The sequence below is a fragment of the Pelodiscus sinensis genome, chromosome 6, assembly GCF_052426305.1.
Source record: "Pelodiscus sinensis isolate ZL-2025 chromosome 6, ASM5242630v1, whole genome shotgun sequence".
Taxonomy (NCBI): Eukaryota; Metazoa; Chordata; order Testudines; family Trionychidae; genus Pelodiscus; species Pelodiscus sinensis.
Window position 1 is genome coordinate 11,235,270 of NC_143057.1, and position 12,707 is coordinate 11,247,976.

General features: G+C 46.5%; 1 protein-coding gene across 2 annotated transcripts in view; it reads right to left on the bottom strand.

The window, feature by feature from the left end:
• The window catches only part of LOC112545100 (thioredoxin-like), a 46,141-nt gene that overhangs the window by 3,769 nt on the left and 29,665 nt on the right, over positions 1 to 12,707 (bottom strand). For both annotated transcript variants that reach the window (XM_025182499.3, XM_025182500.2), the window contains exons 2-4: positions 12,244 to 12,348; positions 3,464 to 3,523; positions 1,409 to 1,474 (exon numbers count right to left, since the gene is read on the bottom strand). In XM_025182499.3, the coding sequence (XP_025038284.2) occupies positions 1,409 to 1,474; positions 3,464 to 3,523; positions 12,244 to 12,348 (231 nt within the window). The remainder of the gene's footprint in view (positions 1 to 1,408; positions 1,475 to 3,463; positions 3,524 to 12,243; positions 12,349 to 12,707) is intronic.

Consider the following 12,707-nt stretch of genomic DNA (forward strand, 5'->3'; position numbering starts at 1 on the left):
GCCCCTCTTATGGTTCCTAAGCTCCAGTTCTCCAGTCCTGAAGATGTAAGAGGATATGCTCCTCTGCTGCTCCTCTGACTTCCGTCATCTCCAGCCCTGGCTCTCTGGCTTGGGGATGCTCTTTGCATTCAGCCTTCCCCCAGGGTGTACCTCCTGTTTCCTTCTGGGACCTCATCCAGCTCTTTTGACACAGGGGAGCTGGACCCGCATCAGTCACAGGGACCAGCCACCCTGTGACTGTGACCCACTGGTCTGATCTAGAGGGCGCCAGAGAAAAAAACCCCAAGCCACCTGGTTCTGAAATCTGCAGCTGTTTGGTTCTAGATCCAAATGCTTTAATGGGTTGAATCAAAGCCCCAGAACTCAACAACCTCAAATTTCTGGGAAAATTCAAGCTCCAGACTCCAAGTTTATGGCGCCAATCCTAGAGCTGAGTTTTTTTTCTTTTAAAAAAGGTCTTATTTTTTTCGGCACTCACAAAAGCCTGAAATATTTAGAAAATAGAAGCTCTTTTTCTTAGTGCAACACAGGAAGGAGTTTCAGAGAAATCCCTCTGAATCAAGTTTAGCGGTCATTAAGAAGAAATATAGCCACTTATTAGCCTTTGCTGCCATACAAACAAAACAAAGAGCCAACATTATCATTTAATGTTGCTAGCTAATACCATGGGGTTTAAAGAGCATGATGTCGTCTCTAAATCTTTTTCCTGAGGGCGGGGAAGTGCTGATTGCTCCAGAAGGAAAAAGTGTTGGGGAGTGGAGAGGGAAGGCAGAGAGAGAAGGTAGGAAGTGACAGGGTGTGCGTCTGGAGCTCCAGACAGAAGGGTTGCAGCAAGCAGGCCCTCATAGTGGCCTGGTCTACACTATAGCAGAAGGTCAAATTAAGATATGCAACTTCAGCTACATTAATTATATGGCTGGAGTGAACGTATCTCAAATCGCATTTCCACACCATCCACACAGCGGGAGATCAATGGGAGCAAATGCTCCTGTCGGCTTCCCTTACTCTTGGTGAGGAGCAGGACTGCCAATGCTGATGGGGGCACCCTCCGGGTTCGATTTATTGGGTCTTTACTAGACCCATTAAATCAAACCCTGGAAGATCGAACACAGGCGTGTCGATCTTCCACATAGTGTAGATGTGCTCAGAGTGGATGCAACCCTATTTTACTTGTTCTCCTTTCTCTTTCCCTTGTTTTTCTCCTTTCATCCCTCTAAATAAATATTTACCTTTCCTATAATTCATTATACTCTTCTGGGGTGTGTGTTTTTGCTCTGTGGGAGTTGGAACAGATGCCTTTGAGGGGTGAATGGAACTTTTCCTACTGCATCCCTGCACATGCCTTCTCTTGGCCAGAACTGCCTGCAGAGCAGACTTCATCTTGGACACAAGGTTACATAAATAGTACCTTCTCTGTTTTCTTGTACAACTGGAATGTTGGCATGGCGGCAACTTTACAAGAATTAGCCACATCCTAGGAAAGAGAGAGAAGCTTCGTCAAATCACCTAATGCAATGGTGCTAGAATCATTCATTAAAACCTAAGAGCCTGCTCTCAGGTGAACAGCTATAATAATTAAGAATGAATGAGCCAAGAGAAATACAGGACATTTACCTGTAAGATAAAAAACCAGAAAAAAAGCTATGTGCACAGAACCATTGAGCTATTATATGGCAAGATAAAATCATAGCACACGGCACCCAGAATTATTACTCATGAGAACAACTTACAAAAGCACTCATGTGTGCTTGTCATTCACACTGAATACAATTGAGTGACTTAGTGCTTTTGCAGATTTGTACACGAGGAGTCAAATTCCTGATTCACAGGGTCAGACATAGACACACAATGCTGATGTCTGACAATGCCTATGAATGTAGACAGTTTTCTGGGCCACATTTTCTTTTCTTTGATGGGACGTATCCAGCCCATGAGCTCCCTTGTTACCATACTCCTTGCACAACGTCTGCAACAACTTAATTATTCACAATTTTCTCTCCCCACTTGATAAAGGAACAAGAGCTTGAAGGTGCTGTTGAGATTTTTTTTCTACCTCTTTCACATGCTGATGTGAAAGCGTCTATATATTTCACAGCTGTACACAAAAGCAGACATTGCTACAACATGGTAAATAAAAAATCAGCTCCTTAAATAGAGGCAGTGGACTGTCCATTTAATGTTTGGCTGGAGATCTATGCTCTTTTTAGTAAAATGTTATAGACTTTTGTTTGCTTTGGCTGTTAGCATGACCGGAGGTTTAGATTTTATAGGCGCAGCTCTGATATTTGGGTCCTCTCCCTTTGCCATATCCCAATTTTTTACACTTGGTATCTGATCACCCAATCTGCTGGTATAAAGTGGTGTAACTGAGCTACAAGTGAGGATATAACATTGCACAATGGAGAGCAAATAAAGAGGTGTGCTCTGCTCTTAAGCACAATGGAGAATTAAAAATTCCAGGCCTCTTCTAGGTGAACATTTTTAAAAAGCAGGCAACTCGCAATCTCTTTACTGTCTACATCAGTGTTGGTAATTCACAATAGCTGTATCAGGGACTTGGCCCTGAATCTGGTCTAAATGACACCAGTGTAAATCAGGAGTAATTGCACTGAACCAAAAGTAATTTGAATCTGGTTCCATTTTATTTGAATGATCAACATTTGGACAGTAGGCAGCCATTTCACAGAGATGTTCTCTTCTGGTCCATTTCTAATCTATATCACATCACTAGTTAAAGGGGCTATGTCTATATAGCAGTATTGTTTCTGAACAACTGATGTTATTCCAAAATAACATAGTCCGTGTCTACACTACAATCAGTTATTTTGACATAATGTCGAAATAATGTTGAACTGGAGGACTTCTTACTCTGACTCCTGTAACCCTCATTTTACGAGGAGTAAGGGAAGTCGGAGGAAGAGTATTCTAACTTGGACTTCCTGCTGTGTGGATAGCACCAAAAGCCAAAACACGCTATTTCGACTTAAACTACGCAATTGTCGTAACTTAAGTAAACATAGCTTATTTCAGCTTTAACCCAGCTGTATAGAGGTACCCTAAGATTCCCTGTGGAAATGGGCTTATATCTTTTATAGTCAGTGGGACTGACTTTGTAGGTGAGACGTTACTTATTAAATGCACATGGATTTTTTAAGATTATGGACTAACTTTGTTGAACATTAAAGACATGTTTTGGGATCTACTGATGGTAAAACCCAGATATTTATTTATTATTAATTATTAATTATTATTATTATACATCAGCATGATTTAGGGATGTAAGCGACTAGTCTCTTTCTCTCCCCTTGCTGCCTCTATCAGCTAACCCTGCTGCAGTTCCACAGTTCTCTCCCATCAACTAATCGACTAGTCGATAGAAATTCCATCAACTGGTCGATTGGCTGATTAAACACCATTTAACATCCCTACCGTGATTTCAGTGAACATGGTTTCCATAGCTTACCTCTGCCAGATCGATATCCACACTACAGAACACGACATTGTCATACCGAACAGCCAGGTCCTTTAGGATAAATGTAATAAATATATGTTTGCTGAAGTTTCATTAACAAGCACCACAGTATGTCAACATTACCTCTGCTGTACAAAAGCTACACTATTACATAGCAGGAGTTTTGTATTAACTCTCGGAAGTAGTAAGAGCCCAAGACAGTCTGTGTGATTGTCTCTGGATATGGTATGTTCTGATGGAATGATTATTCTGCTGTGATTGCCCACAATACTTCTACAACTACTGGGTGTCCCTAATTGGTTTTACTTTCCGTTCTGGGCTGAGAATGAACTCTGCTTGTATCCCATAGTCTCCTTCCAGATGGGTCATTGTAGAGGCAAATTGGCAGAACACTGTTGGGAAGCTTCCTTAACTGCTGGACTTGTTACAGGGATAGAGAGCATTTGGGGACCAGGGCTGGCTTCTCACTAGCACTACATTCAAGTCATTAGATTAGTTAGCTTATCCTTTACCCAGAAATTCTGGAAGAATATTGGGAGAGATTTGATGAAATTCAAAACCAAAACCTTGGAGCCAAAGGCTACTGACCTTTGTGGGTTTGCTCCCAGATCTAAATGTCACATTTGGCCACTAATGTTATACTGGAGTTCAGCTCCAAACATCTCCCAGAACTGCTGGTGTTTGGAATCCACCGCCCAGCTCACAGCAGGAGCCTGCCTAGATATGTGCTGTCCAGCAGATTTAACAGGAACAGGACAGGAGCAAGTCCTGGCCCAGCACTCAGCCAGCATCCTGTGCTGGGGAGGACACTAGACTTTTCCCCAAGCTCTGGAATGGCTCTTCACCCATTAGTGCGTTATTATACGGCGCTTGCCTCTGCTGTGCCCCTGCCTTTATTTCATTTGTTGGACTGTCTAGTATGACCATGTAGTCATGGTGCCATTGGTCAGATCATCACCCTTCCCTTAGCTCAGCCCTCTCTTGCCCTAAATCCAACCACACTGCATAGACTTCTGGGATCCTGCCTTTGCCCTATGCAGTGGAACTGGCACAGTGCCACGAAGTCCAGGCAGTGTGAGATGAAACAGTGTTTGCCCCCTCGCACTTGCACAGGGCTTGGCATTTTCTGAGCAGTCTAATCCATGGACTCACCCTCCTCTTCCATTTCTTTCAACATCTGACAGGATGGCAGGCCCTAGCTTCATTCCATTGGCAGCAAGAGTGTGATGATATGGCAGTGCTGAATCAGGCCCACCATTTCTCAGGAAATACCAGAAAGTTCCAGGGAACTGGAATCCCTTCAGGGGCTCTCTCATGTCATTAGCTGCTCATTTTATGCTAATAGCTTGTGGGTCAAGCCTCTCATTAGGCACTGCCTGATTAAAACAGTTGCTGAGCAACAAATGAGCCTAACTGGAACACAGCACTTATCCACAGGGAGCCAAATAGAAAAAAAAGATAAGGGGCGGAGGGGCTTTTTAATTCTCCATCCTGTGCCATTAGCCTGGTGTCCTCCTAGCAGGGATCACTAAGTCAGCCTTCAGCTCTTTTTTGCAGGCAGTGATCCTTCCTGACAGGTCACTGGGAGCAGCTTTCGAGGCAGCGTTCTTCGGTTTTCCACAGGCAAGACACTGAGTGACTGGAACAAGTCCTGACCCTGATTTTAACATAAGCCCATATCACTTGCTCATTCAGTTGTTTGTAATACTGTGATGATGCCTCTTTTGCTTTCCCTTGAATAGAAATCAGGAGCAACATCATTCCCCTGAAGGGATTCCAGCTCCCTGGCACGTTCTAGTATTTCCTGAGAAATGGTGGGCCTGATTCAGCACTGCCATATACGCCAGTATCACACTCTTGCTGCTAATGGAATGAAGCTAGAGTCTGTCATTCCTGTCAGATGTCAAAATAAATGGAAGAGGAGGGTGAGTCCATGGATTAGACTGCTCAGAAAATGTCAAGTCCTGTGCAACTGTGAGGGGAAAAACACTGTGTTTCATCTCACACTGCCTGGACTTTGTGGCACTGTGCTGGTTCCATGACATAGGGCAAAAGCAGGATCCCAGAAGTCTACCAATAAACTAGGCAAATACAACTTAAATGGGACGACTATAAGGTGGGTACATAACTGGCTGGATAACCGTTCTCAGAGAGTAGTTATCAACGGTTCACAATCCTGCTGGAAAGGCATAACAAGTGGGGTTCCACAGTGGTCTGTTTTGGGACCAGTTCTCTTCAATGTCTTCATCAACTATTTAGATATTGGCATAGAGAGTACGCTTATTAAGACTGCAAATGATACAAAGCTGGGAGGGGTTGCAACTGCTTTGGAAAATAGGGTCATAATTCAGAAAGATCTGGACAAACTGGAGAAATGGTCTGAGGTAAATAGGAAGAAGTTTAATAAGGACAAATGCAAAGTACTCCACTTAAGAAGGGACACTCAGTCTCACACCTACAGAATGGGAAGTGACTGTCTAGGGAGGAATACTGCAGAAATGGATCTAGGGGTCATAGTGGACCACAAGCTAAATATGAGTCAACAGTGTGACGCTGTTGCGAAAAAAGCAAACATGATTCTGGGATACATTAACAGGTATGTTGTGAGCAAGACACGAGAAGTCATTCTTCCGCTCTATTTTGCACTGATTAGTCCTCAGTTGGAGTATTGTGTCCAGTTCTGGGCACCACATTTCAAGAAAAAATGTGGAGAAATTGGAGAAGGTCCAGAGAAGAGCAACAAGAATGATTAAAGGTCTAGAGAACATGAGACTGAAAGAATAGGGCTTGTTTAGTTTGGAAAGGAGAAGACAAACAGTGGACATGATAGCGGCTTTCAGGTATCTAAAAGGGTGTCACAAGGAGGAGGAAGAAAAATTGTTCTCCTTGGCCTCTGAGGATAGGCCAAGAAGCAATGGGCTTAAACTGCAGCAAGGGAGGTTTAGGTTGGACATTAGGAAAAAGTTCCTAACTGTCAGGGTGGTGAAACACTGGAATAAGTTGCCTCGGGAGGTTGTGGAATCTCCATCTCTGGAGATATTTAAGAGCAGGTTAGGTAGACATCTGTCAAGGATGGTCTAGATGGTACTGGGTCCTGCCATGAGGGCAGGGGACTGGACTCAATGACTTTTCGAGGTCCTTTCCAGTTCTAGTGTTCTATGATTCTATTCCCTATATGAAAGCGAAAGATGGCAAGATAATCCCTAATCTTTCAAAATACTTTCTGCAGTTATGCTAGTGAGCTCTTGGGAAGCTGGGAAGTCTTTGAACTTGCATGGGAAGTGGAGATCAGGTGTCAGGGATCCTAAATAAAGGGGCAGTTGCACCACTTCAGTATAAACCAGATTTATACTGACGTGGTGCACAGCAACCAGAACACATCAGTGAATCTGTTCCCATATATTTGCTACTGATTTGGGGCCAGAACCCTGAGTCTCATGTTGAGGGGCCCATCTCATCACAAGGAGGCCCCATGAAGCCAATGTGACTATTCGCAGAGTGAGAATAAGGATCAGAATAGACACCTTGGCAATCCAGACTCCATCAACGTTTTAATGCCAAGGGGATGACATGCAATACAGCATTCTCCAAAGAATTCCCTGTTGAAATCTCCAGAGAACGTTGTTCTGTGCTAACAATGGAGTGAAGCCATTTTCTTTAGTATTTGCCAAAATAGTAAATCCTGTACATCTGTACAGACTGAAAAGCAGAACCCAGAACCAAAATCCCGGTCTTTCCTGGGCCAGCCTCAGCCATGGCGACACTAGTGAATTGCTGACGGTTCTCAACAGCGAGTCTCTCGGTAGCAGCCCTGGCATGGATATTTATCCTGAAAAAGACACGTTTTGTTCTTGGCCTCTGTGCAGTGGACTTCAGGAAATAGACAAGACCGGCCACCTAAGAAGTAACTAGTGCACAGTGGGATAGTAGCCAAAAGCCTCTCTCTGTGTCTCCTTTTATGACAGAAAAAGTACCACACGGGCAGTGAAAGCATCCATCTCAGAGACCACTTCTAGGGCTGGAGGGCTGCTCCTGAGGGCATTCTGTGCCCCCATATTAAAAATTCTCACAAAATATTTTAAAATTCTGCCAGTTTTATTTGTTAATGAATAAACGCAGAGACTCCTGCATGGCAGTGGAGAGCACACGTCCCTGGCTCCATGAGGGGAGAGATCACCATGCAGAGCCCCCACTTTCAGGCTGCACCCATCCTTGGCCTCTGGGCCGACCCTGCGACCTTGCCCCCCTGTGACTGGTGCACCATGTGTGGAGCAGGCAGGATCCAAGCGTAAAGGGTCTCAGAGGTGGAGATCCAGGTGTGGGGTGACAGAGTTCTGTGTGGGACAATCTGGGCATTGCAATGGGGCGGGTGTAGATATGGATAGGCATAAAGGCTCATTGGGGGTTACAGGTGCAGGGGCACTGGGACTCTGCAGCGGCTTCCAGTTGAAGATGGCTGGGGCTCAGCAGAGGGGCCTTGGGGTCTCACCGGGGGGCCCTGGATACTGCAGGAGTGAGGCTTGGTGGGGTCAGAGTCTGAGTATAGCTAGCTGGGGGTCAGAGGCATGGGGCAGGTGGGGTCAGAGTGAGGCAGGTGGGTGGGGTTCATCTGCATGGTGGTTTGAGTTCAGGGAGCTCAGCAGGGGGTGGTTTGGATGCAGGGATGGAGGTCCAGAGGCAGGGATCTAAGTGCGGGGGGGGGGGCTCCAGATGCACAGGCGAGGTTCAGTGGGATGGGATTTGGGGATAGAAGATTAGGCATGTACTGGGTGAGGCTTAGCAGGGATGTCTAGGTATGGGAGATTCAGATGCATGGGGTTGGTTGGGTGGGGGGACAAATCCCCTTACAAGGACCCCTCCCCTGTAGCTGAGGAACAATGGGTACAGGAAGCAGGATGCTGAGCGTCATGCAGCTGGGGAAGGTTTCTGCGGGTGGGAACTGCCAGAGCCCCAGTTAATTCTTTCAGGGGAAGAGGAAGCCCTGTCCTCTCCAGCCTTCAGCTCAGCTGGGACTAGCAGCTGAACCCAGCTCAGGTTAAAAGCAACTGGCTGGGATGTCTCCCTGCCCTAAAGTGTCTGCTGCTCTGGGTGCTTGAAGAGACGTACCAGTGCTGCTTAAGAGTAGTGTGTGACTGCTCTTGCAGCTTCACTTTACTTCCTCTTTCAGAAAGTCATTTTTCTGAGGGGAAGCAAAGAAATCTGCAGGGACATGAATTCTGTATACACACACTGACGGAGAATTCCTCCAGGAGTCGAGAGCAGAGCACCGAATCAGAGAAGACGGAGAAGGCCTATTAGATCATCCTGTCCATTTCCCTGACAATGCAAGACTCCCTTATAGGGAGATGTTACAGTATTCTGCAGGAATGCCCAACAGCACACTATGGTGACCATGCTTTGTTTAGAGGGCATTATTAGCAAAAATGAAGTAGTTTTAAAAGAAGAGTTGTTATTGTTCCTTCTAGTGCATAGCCCATTTTTTTGTTGAGATTAGTAGTAAAAGATGAATGTGCCAGGGTTTCTGAAATTTCCCTTGGTGAACACTATTCCACAGTTTGATCGATCTCATTGTACACAGTAATGTTGAGTGCAAAAAAAAAAATGTTGAGTGCAAGTCAGCAGATTCGCAAAATCCATTTAATGCACTGCCACAGTGTTTTCCAGTCACAAGACTCTTGACACACAGCAGCAATGCAGCAGGGTTGAAGGCTGCTTTGTTTGCCTGCTGAGTCCCAACTAATATCACAGCAGCACACTCAGTTGGGGCTCTGGGACAATTTTTGCACAGTGTATGCACACACATGCACACACAAATAAATATCAGAGACCGATCCCTTGGCTGAGGTTTGAACTGTTGGCCTAAGAGCGACTCTTCCTCTGTTTAATTTCATCTTTCAGAGGCAGATGCAAAAGCATGAACGTTTGTGTCTTGGAAGAGTGTATGCTTCTCAGCCCTCAGCCTCATAACTGAGTTTACATCATTGCTTTTTAAACATTAGCACATCTTGCAGCAAAACCACCAATGGGGTGGTTCACTTGAAGAACTTTGCAAAAAACCTCTTGTCTCTAATGGGTTGAAACATTCTCCATCTCGCTGTGGTGCTGATTTCCGGTAATGGTAATTTTCATTGTAGATTATTATAAACCCTCAGGTTCCTGGAGTCCTTAATGCACTTTCCTAGATTCCTTAATGCACTTTCCTGGACTCCTTATTGCATAGTTCAAACCAAGAGAGTGATACACATGAGAGCTTGGGTCCCACAACCAAATCTGTGTGAGTGGGCTCCTGAATCAGTCAGGTGCTTGTTGACTTCTGTGGGGCTCTGCACAGGCATAGGGGCCTGCTCTGTTATCCCTTGGCAGAATCAAGGCATAGGATCAGAACAATTCTATAGCACTGAAATGAAAATGTCATTAGAATAATATTACTACCTAGGACATCACTTTCTGGGTTCTTGGTAAGCTCTGGTTAATTAATCCTCACCGCACCTCAGAAGCATGATTCTCCCTGTTTGCTAAAGGGGACAAGAGAGGTGTCCGTGACTCAGCTGGAAGTAGGACTCAAAGAGTTCATAGATTTTCAGGCCAAAAGGCCCCATAATGATCATCTAGTCCCGTGCTGTCCAATCAGTAACCAGTGGCTACTGCGGTAGCAAACTAGCCACACTCAACCAGCCAAATAGCCACATGTGTTAGACACCACGGGGTTAGTCTGACCTCCTGCATAGCACAAGCCCTACAATTGCTCCCCAGTACAGGCAGTCCCCGGGTTACGCGGATCCGACTTATGTCGGATCCGTACTTACGAATGGGGCTTTTCTCGCCCCAGAGGACGCGGGCAGCGGGACCGCCCAGACGTGCCGCGGTCCCGCCACCCGCGTCCTCCGGGGCAAAAAAGCTGCTCCGCATCTCCCTGGTCTGCTGGCCCCCCCCCCCCCCCCCAGCAGACCAGGGAGATGCGGAGCAAAGTCATGGAGGATGCAGGCGGCGGGATCGCCCAGACGCGCCGCGGTCCCGCCGCCCGGGTCCTCCGCGGCTTTGCTCCGCGTCTGCCTGGTCTGCTGAGGGGGAAGGGGGGCAGATAGTGCACCCCCTCCACCCCCAGCAGACCAGGCTTTTCTCGCGGACGCCTGTGGTAGAGCAGCTGGGGTGCTGCCGTTGGTCCCACAGCGCCGCTCCCAGTGCTACTGGACTAACCCGGCAGCACCCCAGCTGCTCTGCCCCAGGCATCCTGATTCAGCCGCTGCTGGTCAGTTTCAGCAGCAGCTGAATCAGGACGCTTGGGGCAGAGCAGCTGGGGTGCTGCCGGGTTGGTCCCCGCAGCGCCGAGGTACGGCGTTGCGGGGACCTACCTGGCAGCGCCCCAGCTGCTCTGTCCCAGGCATCCAGATTCAGCTGCTGTTAAAACTGATCAGTGGCTGATTCCAGGAAGCCCTGGGCAGAGATACTCTGCCTCAGGCTTCCTGTAGTCAGCCGCTGGTCAGTTTCAGCAGCGGCTGAATCTGGACGCCAGTTCCGACTTATGTACAAATTCAACTTAAGAACAAACCTACAGTCCCTATCTTGTACGTAACCCGGGGACTGCCTGTAATTCCTGCATTAGGTCCATAATTTCCTCTGTGCTCAGATCACTAGTCTGCACTCCCCCCCTCTAACTCATTAAAAGCTGCAAGTTACAGTGTGCAGGAGGACGTGTTCAGAGGTGCCGGACTCCTGAAGGCTACCTAGCACCCCCATGGATGCACACAGCAGTGGTGGCTACTGCTACACTCTTTTCCTGTCTCATGCCACCCCAGGTCTGGTGGTTAGTACAGCATGTAGGAGATCCTACCTTTGTCCCACGATCCCTTATGGGACTTCTAGCACAGCTTTAGGCACCATGGGAACAGAAGGCCAGAGGCTGTACTTTGCCCTTCAGCAGGGGCACGCACACACTCAAGAGGAGTCAGGTTCATTCTGCATTCTTTCCCCATGTGCCACCTACACTGAACAGGCACAGTCAAGCCCTAAGGGTTCGCCAGCAGAGACCTCCCCCGAATTCAGGTGGGAAACAGGTGACGTTGGTCCAAATTCAGAGATGGAGAAGACCAGTGAAGAGGATGAGTGAGGGCAGCAGCAGGTTTCAATGGCCTTGTCACATGGCCCAGGTGGGCCAGGCATGTATTGAAGACACCCCAACCTTTTTATTTCCAGAAATCAAGGCTGACCTTTTTCTCATTATAAAATTACTTGGGTGCGCAGAACATGCATTTCATGTCTAAAGAACAATCCAGGAGTCATCTCCCATGGATGTACACCATATAGCCAGGAAGCCAGGATGATTGCAATGGAGTGCCTAGTGGTTTCCTTTCTAATTGAACACCTGGCCCTTTCTGCAAATAAAAGTATAAGGGGCAATCTATGGCTGAGAGTTTCAGCTACACATGTGTAAAGCTGGAGTAATTCGACTGACTGCAGTAGAGTTGTTCTGGATTTACCAAATTGTGACAAAGATCAGTCTCTGCCCTTGTGGGTATTTATCCATGCATAGTCCATTCCCCCACACCAATGTTCCATCTACATTTTTTTCCATACGTGCATGGAATACATTTTGTTCTGTGCACTGAGGCATGTCAAAATGTGCACCACAAGCAGAAACACATTCTGCCAGCAGTGGGGGTTGTGAGCACTCTGCTAATCAGCAGGGTGGCATTTGAAACTCTCCTGGATGGCTGCCCAACCACTCAGCTTGCAGGGAACACAACATTCTAGAATGGTAATACTGTACTTACATGAATGAAAGGATTCATTGCTTTGCAAGGTCCGCACCATGTTGCCGAAAAGTCAACAACGACAAGTTTGGAGCCTGCGGCCTTCAAAAAATCATCAAATTCACCCTGAAAGGAGTAGATTTGTGTGAAAAGGAAGAGTTGCTGCATAAACAGCGAGTACATATACAACCTGAAGATATTTGCTCTGCTGCAATCTTTTAGTGTTTAATAAGAAAAGTCTACATCAGCCTTGACTAACTTTTATTTGTTAGTTAAACTGCACAGATATATAGCTATGGGAAGCTTCCCACCAACACACTACATCATATGGTTATGTTAATCTTCATAGCAACACCCTTGTTTTCACAACCCATGGCGCAATGATATAAGCTAGGATAATACAGAGTGCAAACCATTATGAAAATTGGATGTTGAAAAGCCTCACTCATAGCAATGACATCACTGTTTCCATAGTAACTAGCAAC